This window comes from Pelobates fuscus, chromosome 13 (genome assembly GCF_036172605.1).
Source record: "Pelobates fuscus isolate aPelFus1 chromosome 13, aPelFus1.pri, whole genome shotgun sequence".
NCBI lineage: Eukaryota > Metazoa > Chordata > Amphibia > Anura > Pelobatidae > Pelobates > Pelobates fuscus.
The window spans coordinates 92,147,474-92,174,916 of NC_086329.1; the positions used below are offsets into that span (position 1 = coordinate 92,147,474).

At 42.0% G+C, this 27,443-nt stretch overlaps 2 protein-coding genes across 2 annotated transcripts in view; both read left to right on the plus strand.

Moving 5' to 3' along the window:
- The window catches only part of ARHGEF2 (Rho/Rac guanine nucleotide exchange factor 2), a 602,646-nt gene that overhangs the window by 343,386 nt on the left and 231,817 nt on the right, over nucleotides 1–27,443 (plus strand). The gene's annotated exons all lie outside the window — the stretch shown is intronic.
- ANKRD35 (ankyrin repeat domain 35) overlaps nucleotides 1–27,443 on the plus strand; it is a 41,247-nt gene that overhangs the window by 4,518 nt on the left and 9,286 nt on the right. Inside the window, exons 2-11 of the mRNA XM_063440044.1 lie at nucleotides 9,273–9,403; nucleotides 11,102–11,190; nucleotides 13,544–13,608; nucleotides 14,174–14,231; nucleotides 15,381–15,454; nucleotides 17,083–17,189; nucleotides 17,767–17,948; nucleotides 19,966–19,982; nucleotides 20,992–21,021; nucleotides 22,596–24,914. Coding sequence (XP_063296114.1) covers nucleotides 9,273–9,403; nucleotides 11,102–11,190; nucleotides 13,544–13,608; nucleotides 14,174–14,231; nucleotides 15,381–15,454; nucleotides 17,083–17,189; nucleotides 17,767–17,948; nucleotides 19,966–19,982; nucleotides 20,992–21,021; nucleotides 22,596–24,914 — 3,072 coding nt within the window. The remainder of the gene's footprint in view (nucleotides 1–9,272; nucleotides 9,404–11,101; nucleotides 11,191–13,543; nucleotides 13,609–14,173; nucleotides 14,232–15,380; nucleotides 15,455–17,082; nucleotides 17,190–17,766; nucleotides 17,949–19,965; nucleotides 19,983–20,991; nucleotides 21,022–22,595; nucleotides 24,915–27,443) is intronic.

Consider the following 27,443-nt stretch of genomic DNA (forward strand, 5'->3'; position numbering starts at 1 on the left):
ACATCCCTAGCATTTGCAAACAATCAGGGGCTCTTTTTGCACTCCCAATGTTTACATAGAGAATCATATTCTTGGACTCCATGTCCACAGATAGATCAAACCTCCATGTCTGCAATCAATCTGTGCACTGCTCTCAATGCCAAAGATGAAAAAACAAAACAAAAAAAACATCCCATCCTCCAGTTTATTAAATAATGGTTGCGGACAGAAGAAAAATATTTTTGGCACCCTGATTGCGGATGCAAGCAGAAATAGATTTTGGCTGTAATTGGGAGGTTTGTACATGAAAAGACCTTTTGATCTGCATTCAGTGCGTGTCTGTAACAAATGCCATTGACCTAGGGAATGTACAAAATGCTGTTTTCCTGGAATAAAATAAGCAGAGAAGGTACTAATTTAGTTGCATTAGAAAACACCATAAATTCTAGACTAGTTTAGTGGAAAGAATAAACTGTGCTATCCAAATTATTTTTTTTTTTAAATGTTATTTTTGTCTACAGACCAAACTCCTGTCCTGCTCCAGCGCAAATCAAATATTTATTTGTACCATGTCCATTGACCTCACGGTCTGCGATGAATGTCAGTTGGATTCCAAAAGACGAATGTCACTTTTTTTTTGTGCGTTCTGTTAGGCGCCTCATACATCTCTCAGTTTTAGAATTGGCGTGGTGTGCATGGATAACTGCACATATTACACTCACAAAAAGTGTGAAAGCAGTAAAAAGTGTAGATTAGGTCACCCGCAAACCACCGCAGACTCTTGTGGATACACTTTGGTTTTCTGCAAGACACAAGAAAGTCCAACCCAAACTTTCGATTAAAGGCTCTCCTTGAACCATCATTCAACAAAACAGAGCTTGAAAAAATGTTCTATATTCCATAGAAAAAAAATAATAAATAACTGAATGGTAATATTTACAGACACCATGTGTGCTTTATAATGCAGGAGTGATACAGATGATTTTTCGTAAGTTTTTTTTTTTGTGTTGGATGTTTCAGTAATGGACGACAATGACAAGCCCCTCTGTAAAACAAGGGTCTATGTCCAACCATGCAAATTGTGGGGCTTGAGGTCTGTACTGAGGATTATAGCGGTCACCAGGTTCATTGGAGGAGCTTAAAGTGCGTGCTGTTGTGAAAAGTGGTACAAAGTTGTAAAGGGATCATAGTAGCCAATGGAATGTGCCTGCTGATTCCACTTGTTTCCAAGTGTCCCAAATTTAGGACAACAATACTTGGATAATTCTCCCCCTTCGAGTTAGCAAAAACACTAACAAAAAAAACCAAAAGAGGCAAAGGTCTGAATAGGAAGCAATCGACATGGAAAGCTGTAGAATGTTAAAGGGACACTATAGTCACCAGATGTAATGTGGTGGTTCTGGTGTCTATTGCCTGCCCCTGCAGTTGTAGCACTGTCAACATTCACATTGCTGCCTAGGAACACCTCTAGTGATAGTGAGTACTGTACAATATGCCGCACCTGTGTTCAGAGTCTACACACTCTGCATAGAAATGCATTGATTCATTGCATCTCTATGAGGAGATGCTGATTGGTGCAGTGTGACATTTTGAGTAGCCTCCCAATGCTTTCCTATGGTAAAGCATTGGATTGGATGAGATCATTAAGATTGCTGATCTCAGCCCTGGAGGTGGCGCAGCTATGGAGAAATGGCAAGTTTACAATCTTTTATCTCCACAGAAAGGGGATCTGGGGACCTAAATATATATTCCAGCACCATATTGTTGAAATTTGGTTTCCAATTTTTTTTTTTTTTTTTTTTTTTTTTAAGCAATAATATTATAAACCTCTCCCAGTGAATGACAAAGGGGTACCTGTAGTGATTATCCTGGCACCCTCTCAGGGTAAGTAGTCCGATTGTTTATAAACAGTTTTGCAACTTAGCTGGGGACCACCCAGGGGGAGCAAGGAGCTTCTGTTGGCTCTACAGAGCTAAGCCCTGCCCATCCAGGACCAGCTCGTTTGCTGAGACCGTCAGCAGAACACTCTCAGCCATTGATGGCACCCTTTGATTAGTTCAATGCAGAGAGCTTCTGGGTGCAGGAGGTGACCTGCACCCAGAGGATCCCAGGTAAGTTGTCAAACTATTCATAGATGGAATTCCTACTTACACTAGTAGGGTGCCAGGACAGTCCTGGCACCATAACCACTAAATAAGGCTGTAGTAGTTATGGTGCTTTGAGTTCATTCAAATAAGATCTTGATCCCAGTAAAGCGCAAGATGCTTGCTGCTGGAATATCTTTTCCTGAGGTACTGGATCAAGGAAGAGAAAACGTGAACTCATAATACGTCATTCTACCAAAACAAGTTCATTCGCATTAACGAATGCTCTTTCTGTATTATATCAGAAGGCATGTTTGATGTCAGAGTGAAGATTCTAGCTGGGAAACCACATAACTCCGGCCCCGGTATAACTAAGCGGAGAGCGAGGGAGCAGAGGTGGAACATCACCGCTCCCTCACCGCCCACCTCCACTCTCCTCCAGCCGGCCACCCACTAGACTCCAGGGTAAGCCGATCCACTCTAGCTGTCCCAAAGGTAGGAAGGCTAGGTGGATTTAAGTTGAATTAAAACATAAAAGTGTGTGTGTGTGTGTGTGTGTGTGTGTTTAGGTGACTAGCCCCCTTCTGAACGCATACAAAAGATTTTTTTTTTTACTCACCTTTTTTCCCACCCCATGCCAGTATCTCTGCGGCTGGCCCTGCCTCTATGGCTGAGATTATAAAGCTTTATCTCAGCCAATCCAATGCTTTCCCATAGGAAAGTATCGGGAAGCTATTGTGCATGCGCTGCCAAAGGCTGCACCAATCAGTATCTCCTCATTGAGATGTATTGAATCAGTGCATTTCTGTGGGCAATGTTGGTGCCTCCGTGCAAAGCAGGGAGATGCTAAATGTAAGTGTCGCACAAAATGCAGCACTGAAATAAGAAGCACCTCTAGTGGTCGTCTGAGTGGCAGCCACTAGACGTGTTAGTATGCAGCACTGTAAACACTGCCGTTTCTCTGAAAAGGCAGTGTTTACCTTAAAACGTCTTCAAAGACAGGCTGTAGACACCCAAACAAGTACATTAAGCTGTAGTGGTCCTGATGACTATAGTGTCCCTTTAAGAATTGTATTTTTGTCATTGAAGATAAAGCCTTGTAAGTTTACAAAAACAAACTGGCTCCTAACTTTTATAGCTGGCTCCTAGATTCAAAGCAAATTTGTCAAGCCCTGGATTAAATAGCACTAACACATTTTGTGCTGCTCTATACCAGGAATATAAAAGTCAACAAGGTGAGCAGACCAACATGACCAACAATCTAAAGGAAGTAGAAAGTGATTACACAGGAGGAAATACATTCCAATATATTACACGTTTTAGCTGTTTAAGAAGAAGTGGTTTGGTTGGTAGCCCTAAGGGTTATCTGTCTGGGACTTTACGTAGCACGTGATCAGACAGATTACCACCTTGAAAGCTAACCCATGTGTGGATTAGGAATTATGTTTTTTTTATATTTTACATTCAGAGCACTCAAATATGCGGTTTATAGGAAATATAAAACAGTAGCTGTTCTAATTATAAGTCATCATGGACAGTTGCTCACAAGAGGAGGGGAGCGTTCTAAATCAGTCACAGTTAGGTTTATTAACCTCCCCCCCTCCCCCCAAAAGCGATGCTTTACGAAAGATTTAGAAATACAAAACAAACGGGTTTTGCATATTGAAGGTATTAATTACTGGTTTCTAGAGTAAATAAATCGGGTAACAAACAAATTAATAATAACAATAATAATATTAAGAAAAGATCTTGATTTGTATTTGTAAAATAGACATTGTTCTGGGAATGTGCCCACACGGTATGTTGTGTAGTGTTACCGAGTTATCTTATAGAACCATATCGATCAACAATCATGAGTTTGAACTCGCTCCTTCTCTTTAAACTTATTAAAGAGTATGTGATAATTCTATCCGTTTCTAACACTGGTCTCAGGGTCCGTGTTCATTCTATCCAGCTCTAACACTGCTCTCATGGTCCGTGTTCCTTCTATTCGGATCTAACACTGCTCTCAGGGTTCATGTTCATTCTATCCAGATCTAACACTGCTCTCAGGGTTCGTGTTCCTTCTATCCGGATCCAACACTGCTCTCAGGGTTCGTGTTCCTTCTATCCGGATCCAACACTGCTCTCAGGGTTCGTGTTCCTTCTATCCGGATCCAACACTGCGCTCAGGGTCCGTGTTCCTTCTGTCCGGATCTAACATTGCTCTCAGGGTTCGTGTTCCTTCTATCCGGATCTAACATTGCTCTCAGGGTCCGTGTTCATTCTATCCGGATCTAACACTGCTCTCAGGGTCCATGTTCATTCTATACGGTTCCAACACTGCTCTCAGGGTCCGTGTTCATTCTATACAGTTCCAACACTGCTCTCAGGGTCCGTGTTCATTCTATACGGATCTAACATTGCTCTCAGGGTCAGTGTTCATTCTATCCGGATCTAACACTGCTCTCAGGGTCCATGTTCATTCTATACGGTTCCAACACTGCTCTCAGGGTCCGTGTTCATTCTATACAGTTCCAACACTGCTCTCAGGGTCCGTGTTCATTCTATATGGTTCCAACATTACTCTCAGGGTCCATGTTCATTCTATACGGTTCCAACACTGCTCTCAGGGTCCGTGTTCCTTCTATCCAGTTCTAACACTGCTCTCAGGGTCCGTGTTCCTTCTATCCAGTTCTAACACTGCTCTCAGGGTCCGTGTTCCTTCTATCCAGTTCTAACACTGCTCTCAGGGTCCGTGTTCCTTCTATCCAGTTCTAACACTGCTCTCAGGGTCCGTGTTCATTCTATCCAGCTCTAACACTGCTTGCAGGGTCAGTGTTCATTCTGTCCGGTTCCAACACTGCTCTCAGGGTCCATGTTCATTCTATATGGTTCCAACACTGTCTCAGGGTCCGTGTTCGTTCTATCCAGATCAAACACTGGTCTCCGGGTCTGTGTTCCTTCTATCCATATCGAACACTGCTCTCAGGATCTGTGTTCCTTCTATTCAGATCGAACACTGCTCTGAGGCTCCGTGTTCATTCTATCCAGATCGAACACTGCTCTCAGGGTCTGTGTTCTTTCTATCCAGATCTAACACTGCTCTCAGGGTCTGTGTTCCTTCTATCCGGCTCTAACAATGCTCTCTGGGTCTGTGTTCATTCTATCTGGCTCTAACAATGCTCTCTGGGTCTGTGTTCCTTCTATCCGGCTCTAACAATGCTCTCTGGGTCTGTGTTCATTCTATCCGGCTCTAACACTGCTCTCAGGGTCTGTGTTCCTTCTATCCGGCTCTAACAATGCTCTCTGGGTCTGTGTTCATTCTATCCAGCTCTAACACTGCTCTCATGGTCCGTGTTCCTTCTATTCGGATCTAACACTGCTCTCAGGGTCCATGTTCATTCTATATGGTTCCAACACTGTCTCAGGGTCCGTGTTCGTTCTATCCAGATCAAACACTGGTCTCCGGGTCTGTGTTCCTTCTATCCATATCGAACACTGCTCTCAGGATCTGTGTTCCTTCTATTCAGATCGAACACTGCTCTGAGGCTCCGTGTTCATTCTATCCAGATCTAACACTGCTCTCAGGGTCTGTGTTCTTTCTATCCAGATCTAACACTGCTCTCAGGGTCTGTGTTCTTTCTATCCGGCTCTAACACTGCTCTCAGGGTCTGTGTTCATTCTATCCGGCTCTAACACTGCTCTCAGGGTCTGTGTTCCTTCTATCCGGCTCTAACAATGCTCTCTGGGTCTGTGTTCCTTCTATCCGGCTCCAACACTGCACTGCAGTCCTCAAACATCTTGAGTACCAGGATTAAATCTTAGGGTTATATATTGGGTAGAGCTTCATGCTGTCTATCTAGACAAGGTTTAATCTAGTGCACATTGTTACAGGCGACAAGACATTTCAAACCCAGTCAGACCTATTTACAATGAAATTGAATTATTTTTGCAGCCAAGAAAGCAGGGTACTGTAAAGAAAAACCCATTGAATGCATGCGTTATTATATCCCCTATACCACTGTAGTATGTATGGCCAATTAGACGTTTGATTAGACCACTGGTCCTTGTAGGGCACTCTGTAGCTTCACAGGCTGGTGGGAAGATCAGATTTGCTCTGAGCTGCCAATCGCCAAACCCTGGTAGGAGCAGATTACGGTCGCTGGCAGAATACAGCGCTGCCGAGAGAGAGGACAGTCCGTGATTTAGTCGGTCACCTTCTATGGGAGATATTTATCAACGTGTTCTGAAAAGTGGCAGTTAAACTGCGTCTTTACTTTGATAATATTTATTAAAGTGTTATAAAAGGTGACCGTGTTCTTCATAATAAACAATGACAGCTTTTGCAGAAAAATTTCCATTTCGGAAAACCACCCAATTTAGAGTGACGGAAAAAAAGGGAAGTGAAACAGTTTATGGTTGCAAAAAATGGCAGAAAGATTGATAAATCTGTTGTCGCCACAAATATGGTGTATAATCACAAATGATGGTTAGCACGCAATAAACCAACCTATTTTAAAACAGAAAAATTATTTACATCTAATATTCCTTTAATTTTTGGTGGAGAAGGACAGTGACATTTTGCCTAATCTCTTCCTATTTACTGTGAGCATAATGGCTCGCTCACTGGCCGTACTCTGCCGACCGCTGGTGACACTGTGCCCAGTCATCTGCCTGGTTCTGGAGACAGGCTACGTATGGAACAGATGTCAGCAACCTACCAGGTCTTATCTTCTGTATAGTTTGTGACGCCCTGAGCAGCTGGGCATGGGGAGGTGGCTCAGAGCCTACCGTCTGCTGTGAGGGGGGGGGGGGGGACAAAAGTACACACTAGTGACACCTCCTGCTTTGGGCCTTTGTGTCCTTTGTTAGAAAGTTAGTGGGAGGCGAGATCTGCAAAGATTTTGTGATGCCTTCATGGTCCAGAAATGAAATCTGAAGCAGATTAACAAGTGGAAAGCCTAGGTTTGACAAGATCTAAGCGATGTATCAACAACCAACACAATGTATTTCTTTAAGAATGTTTAAAGGGAAATGCGTACAGAGATCAAGGCACGAAGCAGAATATGAAGTACGGTATATTACCTGAAAAATAAATACATTCTGATATCAAAACAATGAACTGGCACCAACTTTTTTTCCAGTTTAAAAATGTGTAGAAATTTAACCCATTGTTTATCTCAGAGAACAATGGTTGATTGTATATTTATCTCATAACTATATGAGGTCTGATTAAGGATAGACAGCATTGGCCTCTCTTTGTCCACAAACAAAAAGTTGTAACGTGATCGCAATTAGTAGCTTTTAGTTTAACCCCTTAAGGACACATGACGTGTGTGACACGTCATGATTCCCTTTTATTCCAAAAGTTTGGTCCTTAAGGGGTTAAAGGAACACTATAGTCACCAAAATTACTTTAGCTAAATAAAGCAATTTTAGTATATAGATCAGGGCTGTCCAACCTGCCGCCCCCCAGATGTTGCTGAACTACAAATCCCATGATTCCCTGGCTATTTGTTTAATTGAAAGAATCATGGGAGTTGTAGTTTGGCAACATCTGGGGGGCCGCAGGTTGGACAGGCCTGGTATAGATCATTCCCCTGCAATTTCACTGCTAAATTCATTGTCATTTAGGAGTTAAATCACTTTGTTTCTGTTTATGCAGCCCTAGCCACACCTCCCCTGGCTATGATTGACAGAGCCTGCATGAAAAAAACAACTGGTTTCACTTTCAAACAGATGTAATTTACCTTAAATAATTGTATCTCAATCTCTACATTGAACTTTAATCACATACAGGAGGCTCTTGCAGGATCTAGCAAGCTATTAACATAGCAGCGGATAAGACAATCTTAATTAAACAGAACTTGCAATAAAGAAAGCCTAAATAGGGCTCTCTTTACAGGAAGTGTTTATGGAAGGCTGTGCAAGTCACATGCAGGGAGGTGTGACTAGGGTTCATAAACAAAGGGATTTAACTCCTAAATGGCAGAGGATTGAGCAGTGAGGCTGCAGGGGCATGTTCTATACACCAAAACTGCTTCATTAAGCTAAAGTTGTTCAGGTGACTATAGTGTCCCTTTAACCCCTTAAGGACCAAATTTCTGGAATAAAAGGGAATCATGACATGTCACACATGTCATGTGTCCTTAAGGGGTTAAGAAAATGTGAAGTTATACTTTTTTTCCGCTGTGACAAAAATTTGACAATACCTTTAATTTGGCAAATCGTTTCGCTATAAAAAAAAAAAAAAAAAAAAAAATGATGGTGATAGAGGATATAAAATAAACTCAGGGTAAGCTAACTAACTGTTTGTGGTGTCAAAGTATCCCCATTCACTGAAGAAGGCAGGGCTGATTGATAGAAACCAAAACCAAATTTATTAAGGGTACTTTGTCATGAATATGTTTTCCTGTTCTAACCCATTAAAATAGCTCTGGGAACTATTTGGGAGTTTTAACCCAGGAGTCAAGTATTATTGCTCTAAATGAATAGACAGAAAATGTCACAAGTTAGATTTTTGCTGTGTGTGTGTGCGTGCGTGCGTGCGTGCGTCATTTTACTTTGTTTAACTGTACCTTTTAATCAAGGAAATTGACCTACCTTAACCTACCTAGGTGGGTCACTTCACACCAGCCTTCGTTGACAGACATATTTTAGTTCACAATATATTATCGGCGTTGGATACTGGGGTTTATTTACTATTCTGGGAAATTCTAGTGGATTAACCAGGAAATTACACATGTAGTTACGAAGCATTCATAGTTTGCCATTCTCTTGTCAGTCCTATACAGTTTCCATTTTCCCATTGTGTGGATGAATTTAAGAAGGGTTACAAAAAACAGCAATAATTCGGTTCTCATCAATCTCATCTATACAAGCAAACCATCGTTGAAATTCAACGAGTGGTATGGAATTCACAAAGTACCCATCTTCAGCTATGGAGGCATAGTTGGCAAACCAAACCAAGCATATAGACCAGGCATTTTGCTCAACATACCTTACTATGACTGGTGACCCTTTATGTTTATATAGCAGTTCATCCATTTGTGTACCAGATAGGAACCTAGAGCACATTTTACAAATGATTTTACAGAAATGTATTTCAGACTCTCTATATATGGGATCTTGGTTAGCCTCAAACTGTTAGGGGAGGAAGGCACTCTTATCATTACATTTTTTTGTGAATATGAAAATAGTGACATACCTGTACTTTGTCTTCTACAGGTGGACAAATGGAACCGACATGACCAGAAGCTCTTTGAAGCGGTGGAGAAAGGAGATGCTAAGAGAGTTTCATCTGTTCTTGCCAAGAAGCCCATCCGACCCACCAAGGCAAGCCCAAAAGGACAATCTGCGTACGTTTGTTTTAAATATCTGTGGGAGCCGGGTGGGTGCCGTTTACTATAGAGCTCATCTGAAAAGGAAAAAACAAACACTTAAATTAATCATAAAGATAGCAGACAGATTGTGTTGTGTATTGAAATGTAAACATTTAAAGATATGATACTAGAACATGGAGTTGCCAACTCCATGCCATCCTAAACAGTGTGATGGGCATAGGTGTTGCTAGGGGGTTGAAGAATTTACAGTTATTCCAAGCAGCTGGTTAATATGAAAATAAAGCACACGGTTAGAATACTCTGCCAGACTACTAAGGGGGAGGCAGTGGTGCCCCTCAGGTGACTGTCAGGAAGCAGTACCAGCGTACAGAACTTTGCTGCACACCCCTCTACTCGTTAGGTAGTGTGGTGGGATTGAATTGAATACCAGGCTGCTCAACATGTGCTTCTTTCTGGCTATGCTTCCATTGAGATCCCAGAGAGCAGCGGCACACCGTTCACAGGTAGAGAAGAGGGGATGTAACATAGAAAGGCAGTAATATGTCAAGTAGGTGTCATGGGATCTTTCGTTGGGCTCAAGCCCCAGGTGTTTATGGAACCCAACAACAACTCTAGTGATGGGATTTATGATAATTCTGTCACATTGTAAGATGAAAATATATATATTTTTAATCCAGACCATTCCTCGTGTGGCTCTCTTTTATGTTATGCTCATGTGATCAGACACTGTGAGCCGTTTCTTTATACCAGAAGCTGATGTTTATTAGAGAGTTACTTTAAATGTATTCTTAATATCTGCTGAAAGGGGCAAATCAGGTACCCTCCAAAATTACTGGCTTTTCCCCCCTCCTAAGGATGTCTTTTTTTTTCAAAAACTGCATTAAAAAACTATTTTGAATTATTCAATATGTTCTTATAAATAGCTGTCTGTCTATAGAACATTTGTAAAGGATTACTTCCTGAATAATATACGGTTTTATTCACTAAACAGCAAGTTGCCGCAGCTTGACCAAAAAAAAAAAAAGTTGAATTAGAAAGAAAACAAGCTAAAAATATTTCAAAAAAACAGAAGAAAAGCTGAGACTGAGGAAAAGCTGTTGAATTAGATCTTTTTCAGCCTTTTCTCTGTTTTGTGGTATCAGTGAGGATTCTGATTACTCCTGAAACACATTATGCTGTCAGGGAAAGTATCCGGTTTATTTTAGTTCAGTGGGTGGATGTACACTTTATGTTTTGTGTGAAAAATATTTCCAACTTCACCTTTTATACCTACAAAGTGTCCTGGATCTGGGAGAACAGTCCTGTTTTTTTTGTGTCCCAGTTCCATGGAATATCTGAGACAATTCTGGCAATGGGTATGTTTAACACTTCCTGGAGACCTCTTTTAATGCAGTATTCCATGTGAAGAGCTGGCAGAATGGTTAGCAATATGGGTGTTAAAGGCAAATATTATTATTATTATTATTATTATAGGTATTTATATAGTGACAGTTTATTAGGCAGCGCTTTACAATAAGAGGGGAATTTACCAAATGAGACAATAACAAAATGTAACCGGAACAATAGGTAATTGAGGACCCTGCTCAAACTAGCTTAATATGACCTTTCCACCATGTTTTAGCATGTTAGCTTGCGTTGGTATTATATTGAATAATCAATTAAGTGATTACCCCACAGTCCGAGACTCATCTAATGATCATTTTGAATTTACAGGTTCCACCTTGCCGCATCCAAGGGCCACACCGACTGCCTAAACGCAATTGTATCCCACAAAGTAGAAATCAACGCCAAAACCGATGATGGTAAATTAATGTCATCCTTTAATTATTCTCCTCTTTTGCTTAAGAACCCTGGTAAAAGGGGTAGTATAGGCTCTGTTTATAATGCTTTCAACAAGGAGGTTATAAAGTGATCTGAGTTAATACTCCTTCCAAAAAGGGCCATTCCCATCAAGTCTAGAGGTGATTCGGGGGCCAAACCCATCACTTTCCGAGCTAGCCAGCGTCACTTCCTGTCCCAGACCGTTTAAAACCCATCACTTCCTGTTGCGTGGCTCTAGTCCAGACAGTAAGAGAGTTTAAAACTAAATTAAATTTTAGTTACATAAATTGTTATTAGGAAGTCACCTATTTCCCAGAACAGTCCTGGCCACGTCTCGACACCCCTAAAATTAAAAAAGTGTCCACATTTGAAATGTTACTTTTTTTTATTTTTACCTTCATCAGGTTCACAATTATATCAAGCCTAAATAGAGAAATAATCAATTATTACAATTGGGATAAGTGGGAAGAAAAAAATCAAAACTGCATATGGTCTTTGACATATTTGTTATTAAAGTGCATTGATGTAAAAACATATTATTTTTATTTTTGCCATATACACTGTTATGCCTATTGTAATACTGGATGGTTACTCTTTTCCATTTCCAAGTTTCCCTTCCCTTCCTACCCCCAATACAATGTTTATATTCTTGTTGTTATACAAATATGTAAAACTTTAATAAAAATTATTTGAAAAGAAATAATCAATTAAATAGCCAAAGTGATTTTTTAATTTCAATTCACCATTTTAATGTGGACGTAAAAAAATACATTTTAACCCCCTAAGGACCAAACTTCTGGAATAAAAGGGAATCGTGACGTGTCACACATGTCATGTGTCCTTAAGGGGTTAAAGGTCTACATTCCGTCTCTGACTGCCTCAAAACCTACAACTTGACACTTACTATGAAAACCGCTCCATTACACAGTTTTGATTGTGCCATTTTAAAAGGATATCTGTGTGAGAATCACTGCCCTACAAGACATATCCAACTAGACATTTAAGTAAATGCTAAATAAACCTACCAGCAAGCTCCCTGGTGTCCAGCGGGAATAGCTGTGACTATCAGGATTAAGGCAGAAATCTCCAGTGTACAGTGTGGTCAGGCCCAGACTCTTTAGGCTTAAGAGCGGTGTTTGTTCCATTAAATAAGGATGGGCAGGTGATGTGGTCTCTGAGTCACATGTACTGTAACAGAATAGTAGTGTATTCATCAACGAGTAATGTTTATGATGCCAGGTGTTCCCACTGTGTAATGCCGGGCATGGAGGGTTCTATCCTACTGGCCGACAGCAGCTGGATGCCGATCCTGACCACTCTCAGCCAATGCATGAGTGTCTGTGCATAGAAATAAGCACAGAATTGACATTAGAAAGCACAGGACTCGTTCCAGGGCTGGCTAATGACATGCCAGTGATGCTGATGGAGGTGCACCGCTAGCAGTAAAAGGTTTAAACACAGCCACTAGAGGTGGATTTAACCCTACGTTTCTACAAGACTGTAATGTTTTCATTAAAAGCTTTAAAACTAAATGACCACTGCAGCCAGACCACTTAATTGAGATAAAGTGGTCTGGGTGGATTTAGTTGTTCTTTAACCCCTTAAGGACACATGACGTGTCTGACACGTCATGATTCCCTTTTATTCCAGAAGTTTGGTCCTTAAGGGGTTAAAGGGACACTAAGCACCAAAACAAGTTTAGCTTGATGAAGCAGTTTTGGTGTATAGAATATGGCCCAGCTATCTCAATGCTCAATTCTCTGCTATTTAGGAATTAAATCACTTTTTTTTCTGTTTATGTGCTTCTAGCCACACCTCTCCTGGCTGTGACTCACACAAAATGTTTTCATTTTCAAATCAAATCTTAAAGCACAGTGTGTTTACTTTAGAAGTTCTAATCTTTAACCACACAAAAAGCTGTCGCAGGTGATACAACATTCTAAATTAAACACACTGTGCTATAAGGAAAGCTAACATATTTAAACTTTTTCAGGAAGAGTTCTTGGGAGGTGTGCCTAGGGCTGCATGAACAAAGTTTAACTCCTAAATGGCAGGGAAACGAGCAGTGAGACTGCAGGGGCATGATCTACACATCAAAACCGCTTCATTAAGCTAAAGTTATTTTGGTGCTTGTAATGTCTGTTTAACTGTGTCAGTGCTGGTATAGTTACAAAAGTTATTCAGCAGAAACCCTAACTGCCAACACTTTCTTTCCTCCACATTGGAAACAAAAAAAAAAATCTCTCTCAGGCTAGGGTCATATAAATCTATCACATATGTATATATTCATGTTATATGTCCCACATTGTAATATAACTAATGATATGTTTGCAGGATACACCGCTTTGCATTTGGCGGCCAGCAACTGCCATCCAGATTGTGTCAAGCTTCTACTCCAGGTACGTCTAAACCATGTGCATCCACATTTCATCTGTGTGAAGTAGTGACTTCTAGAATATCCATCTACACCTGCGCTCTGTATACTGGGAGAAAATCTGTGCATGAGGGGTATATGGTGTCTAAACTCATGACAAAAATCTTTAAATAAAAATTTTTAAAAAAACAAGGCTTTCAAATGATAAAATACATAAATCAGTGCATCTCTATGGGGAGCGTTCAACATCTCCATGCAGAGCGTTGAGACACTGAACGTAGATGCTGCACACTGTGCAACACTGACCCAGGAAGCACCTCTAGTCGCTGTCTGAGTGTTACTAGGCATCAATGTAAACACAGTCTTTTCTCTGAGTCTGCAGAGGAAGACTATAGACACCAGAACAACTACATTACGTTGTAGTGGCTCTGGTGACCATAGTGTCCCTTTTGAGTAATTTTTCTTTTTGTGATGGTAACAATTTCCACTTTTGATCTTAAAGTTCCCGTTCTAGATTCTCATTGTTTTTGCATTTCATTTCGGCAGTTGCCAGAGGTTTCATTAAATCGTGGTCATGTTTGTTTTCACAGCGCGGTGCCCATGAGGACTCCATAGATTTCCACAGCCAGACACCTTTACACTGTGCAGGTGAGTTCAGGCAAAAAGAAGGTCAGCTTTGGTGTGAGTTAAACTCGTTATGAGAACACATTTAACAGGACTCGGTCATCTTCCTAAATACTATATTTACCGGAGGTCATCACGTTTTACTGATTCTCAGAATTTCTCCCCATTCAGTATTTTATCCCTTTAATGGATGTTGATAGATAACGTTAGACGGAGGAGTGAGCAGGAAAGAAGTGGCCTCCTGACATGGGAGATGGTTAACAAAAATCAACCCAAATAGAAATTATTTAGCTGCTATTTTGGAGTACATTCTACAATTTGATCCACAGGTTAATATTTGGTTAATATTTAATTTTTCTTTGTGTCACTGTGTCGGTCTACCTTTCTGGGACGTAGGTTGCGTACACACTTAGAGACGGCAGATCCTGTATGTTTTTCTAGTCACTTGAAACGTCAGCATGCTGTATGGTATTAAGTGTAAAATGCTGCCCCTCTGTATGTAGGCTTCATATGATACAGGAGGTAAAAAAAACTGTCTGATAACCAAGAAGGAATCCCAATGAAACTGCCTGGAGTACATTAATTTTCGCTTATCCCTTATTCTTCTTCCCAGGAGTTTATGGCACATGTACTGGGGCAGCAATTCCATTTGTCACATAGGATGGACAGAACTTCTATCTCTGTTCATTTCAGCTTCAGTGTTGCTGCATTCCGTTTACAGTTTGGAGAGCAGAGCTGTCCGATGTGATTGGAGCTCAGGCGCCATCACAGTTTACTGTGAAAGATTCTGTTAAAAAATGGAGGGGGGCCTTTAAAGTGTGCAAATGCCTTACAATTATTCGGATGAGTAGAAGAGGTGGAAGAGCTTTATCCTGTAAAATCAACATTGACAGGGTGGGCTTACAGATGCAGATATATTTGTAACTTGCTGTAGTCATAGGCACATTGTGGGCCCTCCTTGGATCATAACCTGGGCAAGAAGAAAGTGCGGTTATGGTGCCTAGAGGATCCTGCTTTAACCATTTGTTATTCTCCAATTAATTTTCCTTCCACCCACATAGATGAAATATTAAGGTCATGGATTTGCTTGTTATCTGACGAGCAGCAATATCTTTTGTCGCTCACTCTTGTGTGTAGAGAAGGATCACCTTAAACCTGAATTATCTATTTCAGCTGCCTCTGGATGTGTCTCCAGCGTGGTACTCCTGTGTGATTCAGAAGACACCGTCCTCGATGCTGCAGATGATGTACGTTTAACTCTTCTTACTGTTGACATGAATTCTTTCCTGAATGGGTTAACGTCTAATATAGGGAACACTCAGAAGCTGGCTGACCGTAATGAGAGTTTAATTTTGCAAAAACTGGATGCTCAGGACAGAGCTTGCCTAACAAGTTCTGACCTCTCAATTCTAAGAACAGGAAATGCAGAGAATTGCTGGGGTCTTCTATGAAATATGCGCTCAAATGTGACCGATATTGTGATTTCCAGCTTATGGGGGAAGAGAAGGGGTCAAGGTTCAAAATGTCTGAGAGGCAACACATTCCAGAGGTGTAGCGTTACTTACCTTATCCAGGGGCCGGCCGCGGTCCTCTCTTCGAGCCGCGCGCGTTCCTGCTGCTACACGAGCCGCGCGCGGCTCATTCGACGGCCGCAACAAGAAGGCGGGCAGTGACCCAAGAAGCACGTGTCCCGCCTGAATCTAAGAGCGCGCCGCGGGTCTCGGGCGTGCTCTTAAAGAAACAGTGGGAGCCTAAATTGGCAAAAGACTCCCATTGGCCCCTGTCATGCCACACTCCCCATATACTTACCTTTTGGGGGTGTGGATATGACAGGAGCCAATCACATTAATTTAGAAGGTATTTATACTCACCTTTTCCCCTTAATCCTTGCCCTATCGTGGTTTCTGTTGCAGTTCTCTTTAGTGCTTGTGGTGTTCAGTTGTGTTCCTTCGTATTGACCTTGGCTTTGTTTCTGACTACGTTATCTCTTTATCCTTATCTGTTCTGTTTGCCGGCTTGTTGTTTACTGTGTACCAGACCCCGGCTAGTTTACGCTGTCTCTTTGTACCCTTGACCTCGGATCGTTCCTGACTCTGTCTCCTCTCATATATGTCGAGTCCGCCCATTCTAAGGTCCGGTAGACTTATCTCTCCTCTGTGTGGTCTTTTGTTGAGTTGAATCCTGCGAGTTGGGGTATATTTTCGTTACAAGAGGGCAATGGCATCCTAAACAGAATAAACACAGGGGTTGTGTGCTCCATGACTGCAGCCTAATAGAACAGAGTATTTTTAACAGCAAGGAGAGGAAAGAGACCGTTTTATAGGGAATTAATACTGAAATAACTAAATAATTATTGTAGACATATGTTTACACATTCTACCCCCTAATTTAGTTTACATTGTGGGCTTTAGAATGCTTGACCTGATTCCTCCCACACCTAAAAAAAAAACCAAAAAAAACGCACCCACTTATTTATCCTTGTGGAGTGTCGTCTATCTTTTTTAGTGTGCTGAATTTTCATAAAGATGTTACAATATCCTCTTCCTACAATAGTCTGTTAATATGCCAAAACAATTATATAAACATTCCTGGTATTTATTTCAATATTCTTCCTAGTCCGTGACGTCCTTACATGTACACGGAAAAGTCAGCTCACTGCACAAATACACAAGGGGTAGGAAAAAGACAGCATGATTTGTGTCCCATAGAGAGCACTTGAGTTCGCTTGGCATGGAGACGTTGGATCGAGATTCAACATTATAGTGGGTTTTATTGAGAATCAAAGTACAGTGTGTGTGTTTTCGCAGAAAAAAAAAAAATAGAAAAAGCTTAAAGATTTATTTATACTGCTTCTCTTTTACCTCTCGCTTTCTAGGATGGTCGAACCCCACTGATGGTAGCAGCGGAGCGTAATCACCCCACAGTTTGCTCTCTCCTTCTAGACCGTGGCGCTCAGGCTAATCTGACCGACCGAGAAAACAAGTGAGTCCATAATGTTACAATCTTTAACATCCCTTAACCTAGTGCATCACACAGAAACACACACACACACACACACCCCCATCAGAGGACAGAAACTAAACAAAGCTGAAGAACCATAACACGAGCCACCCACTGCATTTGTTTCTAATTTACTAAAAGACAGTGCCATTCATGACGTCCATTTCTGACCATCTTTGGCTTCATTTCCATGATACCTTACAGTATGAATGGCCGTACTGTTTAATACAATAACCCTCCAGCACCATGCAAGCACCCTTCAAAAAATAAATAAATAAAAAAAAACACACAAATCATAGAAAATTCAGAAAGCCAGACAGTGAGAAAGAAAAATCCCCAAGTGTTGCATATATTTTGAATGGTGGGTAGCCAGCCTGGATAAAGCTGTAGCCCTAAAGTCGGCTGGGCATTTCCATGAATGTAGTCTAAAGACTTGTACAGTGGCACAGTCAGCCATCACTGAAATAGGACCTGGTACATTTCATACGGCAAGCATCTGGAAAAGAGTATACCTGGAATAAGATTTAGACTTAAAGTATAAAGTGTTCTTCTTTATCAGAACCGCCTTGATATTGGCATGTGAGAAAAGCAACATCCAGGCGGCAGAGGCGCTAACAGCAAAGGGAGCGGATCCACGGCCTAAAGATAACCGGGGCTGCGATGCGCTGGCTTATGCCACCCAGTCCAGAGATGAGTCTCTCAGGAAACGGGTCCAGACTGCACTGGATAGAAGGAAAAGTGGTAAGTGTGTGGCCAACATGCAGATTAATTCTATGGGTGGAAAAAGAGGATCCACCATGGGTAATAACATTTGCACAGCATTTGGGCTGGTCTAGTAAAAAAAACATCCACAAATATATATGGCTTTATTGAGAGTACAATATCAGTAAAAGATCTGAATAACGGGTACCGAGTCTGTCCTCTCAATCCGTTAAATAACTGCAGCTCAGGCTGGTGGTATTTTAATGGCAGGGGCTCTGTCAGGGAGACAGAGCGTGAGACCATGCAGGTTAGAGAGTGCCAAAAGGTTACAGTAACAGCAGCACAAGTGAATGCTGGTAGCAGTGCTGCACCTTAGCCCCAGCTATTTTATAATCTTTAACATTTATTATAATCATTCTAATAATAATAATTAATTTTTATATAGGGCCTTTCTCCCAGATGGACTCAAAGCATTTCAGCGCACGCTCTTTAGATTTAACTAAATCAGCAGCTGAATAGTAATGGATGTTATTATTACCCAATTGATGGTGCTCATTTTAATCGACCTCAGAAGAGATTTGTGAACAGGTTTTGTAGTCAGGGAATTTACCAACTGAGCTACCTCACCAGCTTTATTAAAGGGCCACTATAGTCACCCAAACCACTTCAGCTCAATGAAGTGGTCTGGGTGCCAGGTCCCTCTAGGGTTAACCCTGCCTGCTGTAAACATAGCAGTTTCAGAGAAACTGCTATGTTTACATTTGGGGTTAAGCCAGCCTCTAGTAGCTGTCTTCCGGACAGTCACTAGAGGCGCATCTGCAACGCTGGAGGCATATTATGCCTCCATCAGGCAGAGCGTCCATAAGAAAGCATTGAAAAATGCTTTCCTATGGACATTTTGAATGCGCGCGCGGCACTGCCGTGCATGCGCATTCTGCTGCACTGACGTCAGACAGGGGAGGAGAGGTAGGGGAGCCCGGCGGGGGAAGAAGGTGAGTAACTGAAGGTGTTTTAACCCCTTCAGCACCACGGGAGGGGGACCCTGAGGGTGGGGGCACCCTCAGGGTACTATAGTGTCAGGAAAACCGATTTTTGTTTTCCTGACACTATAGTGATCCTTTAATTCTATATTGGGCCAGCATGTAAAATAACTGCCATGAGAGCGAGCTCCCGAGTCTGGGCCCGATTTTCGGCGAAAAACGGAGGATACCTTACCCGATCCGGTCCCTCCACTACGGCAACCGGCATTATGCAAACCAGGGCACAGATTGACACCTTTCAAGCCGGAGAACACGCTGTTAATCCGGGCCGAGAACCTGGGGCCTACAACGCATGGCGGATGGGAGAGACGGCCGCTCTCCCGACCCGCCAAAACCAGCGGCACCCGCAGCATCGGGCCTCTCAACTCCCCCCCCCAGGACCAGTGGGGGTTATCCTGGTCCACACATGCATGTACCCGAAGCCTGATTTAAATATAAGAAGTGAGATCAACAGAGAATGCAAAACGAGAAACCAAATGACTGCACCTAAAATGGCGACATCGGGCCCAACCAATGAACAAGCCTCCACCCAGCCTCTACACGAGCGGCTAGACACACTGTTTAACCGGTTCTGGAAGATGTTAAATGAGCGGATGGCACACCACAACTTTAAACGCATGGCAGAGGTGAGGCAGCCCCAAACTGCGAAGCAGAGAAGGCAGACCCCCAGGAACAACCGCCACGCACCGACGGGCGGTACACCAGTCCGGGCAGGGGAATGTCGGGAGACTCCCTCCCATACACCGACCACACCGCCGGAGGGCCGCCCGCCGCAGGCGGCGGATGACCACCAGGACCCTCCACAGCGCCCACCATGGGAAAGACCCGGCCCCGAGAGGCAACCGTGTCTGTGGTTCCAAGGTGCCAACCCCACACTATGCCCGGAAGAAGGGTGAAGCCCCCTGCATCGACCACCTCCACTCCTCGCTGACCCACCTGCTGACGCTGTCGGCAACCCTTCCCAGAGGGAACCAGTGCGACTCACGCCTACTCGGACACGCATGCAGAACCGCCAGAACGGGCATCGGGTGAGGTGATCCGGATTCCAGCAGACTGCGGCCCACAGCCAATAATCAAGCCCGCGGCACAGCAAACACAGTCGGACCTACTGAACTATGGACTTTAAAGCGAGACACTCACCATGGTACACTGACCCGGCCGTAAGAGACTCATATCATATCCCTCCCAGGGGAACGCACTCAAAGGCCGATCAGTGATGTCTCACATTTCCTTAATCACTCACTGATGTTACTAATTCCTTTATTCCACTACTGTTCTCGTTATGTATCTTTACTGACGCACTAACAGATTAACCAGTCCAACTACACGATAGTAAGGTTTTACCACAGCTATTATATACACACTAGCAGATCTCTACATCGAATGTGGCCTTCTCGTCTTAATTCTGCCCTGTCCCCCGCCACTTAGCAGATATAGCTCCTACTTAGTGGCAGCTAGGAAAGTATATTGTCAGCTATCCACGTATTGTCATGCCTCTTGTTATACACTCCAGACTTACTGTGTTAGCTATTATATACTGAGTGCTTACTGTGCTACCACTACCGCTACCATAATACGAAGCCAGTCCCCACTTGAGACATACCTCTTAAAGCTACTGCCTCGCCGTGGCAACCAGCGACATAGTTTGAGAGTATATACTGTTGTTCTCCTCTTATGATGTTATCACCTTACCACTTTAATGCTATCTCAACTAGTCTGTTCACATAGTACCACATGAGACAGCATCACTCTGCATACCTAGCCAGACAACCCTGAGTTACTTGAACATGAAAAGCCTGTATATTAATTGCCTGTTTAACTACACATGTCGGCCTCAATTAGACACTTCTTGCTCTAGCAACTAGTCCTAGACATGTTTGTTTATCTTGCTCACTGTTTAACTTTAATCTGTTCAGGATTCTCGCTTACCAAGCTGTATTAATAATTTACCTTGATTACTATGTGACACTTAACTTACCTGAAACGCTGTGTTTATTCATGTTATACAAAAAAAAGAAAACTATGGCAGTCCTTCTTAGGAGTGTAACACAAATCATCTTGTACGCATCCACGTATGTTACCCCTATGTACCTCCTTTCTATATTCTGTACCCCATACACATATGCCATAATAAAAGAAAGATTTACAAAAAAAAAATAACTGCCATGATTCTGTCTTTATTTCCTTGAAATCTATCCTACGTTTATTGTTGACCGATCATGTCTGATCATGAACTCTGTGGAATCTGTGTTTCTGGCTCCATATATCTTGTTAAATATTAATAGTTTTTTCCACTTTCCCCAACAGAAGAAGATTCTCATCAAGAAAGCCTATCTGCATGCAAGGTATGGTAATTTGTTAAATGACTTTGTAATAAGTCTAAGCGGTTGTGTCACTTGTGGTTTAATTATCTTAAAGGAACACTCTAAGCGCCATAACCATTACAGCCCGTATTAGGGTCATGGCTCTAGAAGTGGCCTGGAGCACTTCTAGAGTAAGTAATCAAACCATTTAGACACTGTTTGACAACTTACCTGGGGACCCACACCGCATCCACCTTTGCCTGCAGGAGAAGCCGAATTTCTTCCCTGAGCAAAGTACAGCCAGATCCGGGAGCGCGCTCAATGTTTGAGTGTGCTCAGCTGACGTTCTCAGCTAATGAGAGCAACCCTGCACTAGTTCAGTGGAGATAACCAGAATCTTCTTGCAAGAGACTCTGGACGCATGGGATAAATAATGAAGTAGAGGTAAGGGGAAGAGAAAAAGAAAAAGAAAAGAAAAAACACAACTTACCGCTATTGCACATGTGTTGCAGTTTCTTTGCGGTTCCGTGATGCCTCGTGTGTGCATGTTCACACTTGGGCATCCAACAGAGATATTCCATGGCTGATCAAGTATGTAAGTGGAAATATAAAGATAGAAATAGAGTTCAAAGTTAGGTCACAAAACCAACTATAAAAAAGTAACCTGCATATATCAAAGTGGCGGTTTTCTTCATTGTATAATATTCTGCTGTTTTTTGCTGCAATTTCCATTTCCGAAAAACTCGAAATTTAAAGTGACAGAAAAACTCTGCCGCTTTACCATTAGAAAAAGTGGAGGAAACATTCATAAATCCGTTGAAATGGCCCCAAAAACGACATGTTCAAAAATGACAAATGGGAGCAACAAAATGTGTTTATAGATATTGACAAAAATCGGCTGAATATTCAATGGGAAGTGTCGGCAACACTTTGATAAAATCGATCAATGTGATGCCGATGTTACTGGCTACGTGTAGTGGGAATATGTAACATTAGGAGTAATTTAGGGAAGTGGAGGCCTGTCTTTCCCAACATGACCTGCTCGGTTCGTTTAGCTTATTTTAGGTTTCAGTAGTCATAACACCACATCAATAAAAAGAACCGGAATTGTGATTTCCAGTGTATTTTAGTTCTCAGCCTTTTTTTACAAATCCATAGTCAAACAAACAGATCAGTATTTACAAAAACACCAAATCATAGCTCAGGAAACAGATTTTCTTGACCATGATGGCAAGAGTCTTTAAAATTCATACCACGGATGTAAAGGCAAAATAAGTCCATAAAATGTTTTGACTGTAGTAGCATTTTAAATTCACTCATTAACGATACCACTATGCTTTCAGATACATTCACAGACTATCATCCGGGAGCAGGAGTTGACAAACATGTGGAAGAAGCGATTTGAGGAAGAGCAGAAGAGGGGCCTTTGGCTTCAAGGAGACTTGATGGTAAAAACCCAGGAACTGGAAAGTGCTTCAGAAGAGAGCGGACAGGAGAAGATCAAGATGAGGAAGATGGTGGAGGAGCTGAATGGTCTTCTTGATGGGCAAACAGAAAGGCAAGGTGCTACAGGACAAGAATTTTACACGTCGGACTTATGTGGTCTTCTTAATCGGGTAGTAGAGCAAGCGAAAAAAAATAACGAACATCAGCAAACGGAAAGAAAGCTACAGGAGGAAAAAATAAAAATGCTCACACAGCAAACTGCGGACATTAAAGAACTCCAAGTGAAACACCAAGAAGAAGTGAAACAACTTCAAGAAGCAGCGACTGCTGCAAGAGAAAATGAAGATGGGGCACGTCAAAGAGTAGTGGAGTTGGAAGGTCATCTGGAGAACATGAGGGAGGTGCTGTCTCAATTCGAGAAGAGGAAGAGGATACAGAGTACTGTGGTGGAGGATCTGCAGGAACATATCTCAGAGGTTATTAAAGAAAAGGAGGAGCTGGAGATGTTACTGAAAAACCTTCAGGAACAGGAAGATACTATGAATGACCACAAGAAAGAGAGACCTCATAATGACCACATCTTGGAGAAAACCAACATCACTGTGTTGAAGGAATTTCTACAGAAATTGAGAACAGACTATAGCAATTTACAGAATAAAACCTCAAGTTTGCAAGTTGGAAGTGAGAATTTAAAGAGTTGCTCAGGTTTTGTGCCTGGGGACGTTTTAGAAAAAAATGCAGGGAATTTTAACAAGACTATTACGGACATGGAGAAATATCTTACTAGTATCGATAAAAGTCAGGTTAATATGGCTGTAAGTTTATCAGAGAGACCTGATTCAGGACTGGGTCTACCTGAAACTGTGGGTGAGCACAAGGAAAGACATAAAAATATAAATGGAGGACTTTATCATCAATTAATACAAAAGGTGGACTTAAACTTGCCTTATTCCCAAAGTGGATTTACACATTCTTCTGGAGGCCAGGCAAACAAAACTGAATGTAAAGCACTAGGAACTTCTCATACTTTGAATATCGCAGCTACACCGGAAATTAAGCACCCAAGCACCGACTACAAGGACAACATTGATTCATTAAAAAATAACATTCAGGAGCTACAGGTTGAGTTGTCAGGTCTCAAAGTGTCGCATGACCAAGTCATCACGCAGATGAACCTTAACAGTCAGGAGAAGCAGAACTTAGAAGAAGGTATTCTTGCCCTGCAGGAACGTCTCCAGGGAGAGTATGCTTCGAGGCAAGAAATGGATGCTCAATGCAATGACTACAAGCAACAAATTCTTCTCTTGACAGATGAACTGGTGGCAGAACGACGAAAGCTCCATCAGCTGAATTTAAGACTTGCAGCCCAGGAGAATGAAATGCTTACATTGAGAGACAGTTTCCCTCCTGAAATACTGAAAGAGGAACACATGAATCGAGGGGAGATGTTCAAATCGGACATTTTGGAGGAGCTGTACTGGAACGTAGGCACTCTAGTAATGAAATATAGTGAGGTCTTGAAGCAGAAGGAAGCATTACAAAAAGACAATCAACAGCTCATAGAAAGTCAGACTCAGATTATACCAATAACCGAGCACAACAATATACTTAATGAAGTAACAAACAAATTGGACACACAGGTCAAAGAAACAGAAATGCTGAAGCAGAAACTCTTCCAAGCCATGGGGAATATTGTAGAGCTAAGGGATCAACTTGAGAATCAAGCCGCAAACTCCATAACCATAGAAGAACATGGAAAGGAGGTGGCAAGTATGGAAAAAATAGTGGCATCTATAAGGGAAGAGAATCAAGCGTGTAAACTTGAGCTAGAAAAGAAAAATGAGGAAAAGTTGCTGCTGAAAGAGCAACTTGAGCAGAAAGTAGAGGAGTTACAGACAATAAAATCTAGAGAAGCAGAGAGCTTAAAGGACTATGAACAACTCAAGAGCAGGCTTGAGGTCCAGCTCCAAAGTTCCAGGGAGGAAATCCAGATCTTAAAAGATAAAATTACAGAGGCCTCCAGAGAAGCTTTGAGCTCCAAGGGCCTTTTGTCCTCTGAGAGGGATAGGTCCATGAAGCTTGAAGAGAGCACGAAAGATCTGGAGAGAGAAGCGGCAGAGCTAAAAATAAAGACACACAACTGTGAAGAAGAAAATCGGTGTCTGGAGAGAACATGCGACGATCTGAACAGAGAATTGCAGGAGAAAAACAAGAAGGTAAATTAATGGAACGTAATCTTTGCTCTCACAAACACTCCGATTCTAGATCAATGAAGGCTAATCTTGGCACGGCAAATATTGGCCGAATTCATTTCCCATGAAGCTCAGCCAATCTAAACTGTCTGGGCATTAACTTGAAATGTACTTCACAGACATCTGGAGTGGCAAGGTTAGCCATTGTTGATGCATTAAAAAGTTAATTTTGTTAATTGCAGAAAAAGGACCAAAGTTGTGGATTTATTTATTTTAATAGAGGTTGAAAGAAAAGTGTAATATTGCAGCTTACAAATCTACAACCCTATTAACCTGCACTAAATGCATTCTTAAAAAGGAACACTCCAAGGACCATAACCACTACAGGGAACTGTAGTGGTTATGGTGCCAGAAGTGCCATTGTGATCCCCCAGTGTAAGTAATCAAATATTTTTTTTAACAGTTTGACTTTTTTCTGGATTCTCCAAGGTCTAAGCCACACCTCCACTACTTCAGACAAAACTCTAAAAGCTTATGTCTGGTGGTTAAAGACTTGGCTCACTGTCTGAGGGCGTTCAACTAATGTTCTTAGTCAATGAGACAGCGCTCCATTGCAAAGCTTAGCTAAAGAGAATTCAAGACTTGATGAGGAGCTTCCGGCTCCCAGTGTAGACTGCGAGCAGTGCCATGTGGACAGCCAGTAAGATCTCTAACCGTTCTAAAACCGGTTAGACTACTTATAATTGGGCATGACAGGGTACTCCCCCAACTGTAGTGGTTATGGTGCTTGGGGTGTTCCATTAAAGCAACAATGCACCACAAATAATGCGATTATTTAAAATAAAATGCAAGTTTTGCAATATTGAGCAAGTCAAGTCCTATACTGCTTTTCCAGGAGAGAGTACAGTACCCATCTCTGGGAGACTTATGTTATGTTATGTTATGTCCTGGGGTCACTAGAGGGCAAGACACGCTTTGTGTGCAGGCCGCCAGCCCCGATAACCATGCTAGCATATCTTTGTAACGAGTGCATGTAAGTTAACTCTTTTCAGTGAATCCATTGGCTTACCCTAAACTCCATGGAGCAGCCATTTTTTTTTTTATAAATTCTTTATTTTGGAAGATTTTGTTGTTTGGGGTGGGGGTACAGAAAGGAGGTGTGGGGATACATATTTAGTACAAGTTTCACAGAGCTGACGTGTTTTAACATGGCATTTGACCAAGCTTAACAGTTTTACATGTCTGTCATCATTGTCTTGGGATTGGGGTGGGGATGGAGCAGCCATTTTAAGTCCTCTTTGGTCAGAAGCATTACTTATATGCTAAGTTTATGGATAGTTTGAAGGTCTGAAAGTGCACGGAGTGCATGTTTGAGATGGCCTGCGTTTGGCCAAGACGGTAGGATTTGTGAAAACACCTTATCTCTTGAATACCTGTATGGTTTGGGGTCATCTAAATTGTGCTTGTGATTTGATGACTTAAGATGGCTGCTTCCACAGAATATGAATAAGCCAGAAAATGCACTGAAAATATATATTTTTGTAATTATATGTTTGTATTACATCACAAAAAGTGGTTACACAATATGTCATCTTTAATCTAAAATAATGATAAATTGGTGCAAGTCCTAATATTGCTTCAACTGTATTGATATCAGTATACTATATTGACACTAGCTCTGGTCTGTGAACTGTATATAACTGTATACAAGTCCTACGGCATGCTGGGCAAGGAATATTAATTACAGGTTGAGTACAAGTGAAATAACATCAGATATTTCATTTGCTCTGTTACGATGTTCCATTCATGTGTGAGACATACTCCGATCTATTCATTAAACCAGAAGGTGTGGAAGCTGTCAAGGAAACTGTAAATTTAGCGAATAAACCTCACTTTGTACAAAACCGCTTACAATGTTTCCATTAAAGTAACGTGTACTCTGGTTTTCCACCGACGTGTCTCCAGGATGCCATACTAATTTTATATTATATAAGGTTTCCATGCACTGACAATATGACCAGGGTAGAAAAGTAGAAACTAAAATATAGAATGGATACAGGGATGTATTTACCACAAGGCAAACAAGGCATTTGCCTAGGGCGGCACTTTCAAGGGGGGGGCGCCAAAAATCGCCACCCCAAGCTCCCAGACAAATGCCTTTTTTGCCTCATGTTCTGGGGCTGTCCAGCTTACTGTGAGTGAGCGAGTGAGTGAGTGAATGTAGCTGTCAGTGTGTGTGTCTGTGAGTGAGTGAAAGCGTGTGTCTTTCAGTGAGAATGGGTGTGCCTGTGAGTGTGTGCGTATGTCATTTTATGTGTATCTGAGAGTGTGTGCCTGTCAGTATGTGTCTGTCAGTGAAAGTGTGTGCCAATGAGTGTGTTGGTTAAAGGGCCGGACTGGGAAAAAAATTAGGCCCGGGCATTTTTCAATCAGAGCGGCCCCCTAAGAAAGGGGCGGGGCCAGAGAGGGTGTGTTTTGTCATCACTAATGACAAGCACGTCCCCTCTCAAAGTGAGCAAGTTGGTTCAATGCGCAGAGCCGCGCTGAAGAGCT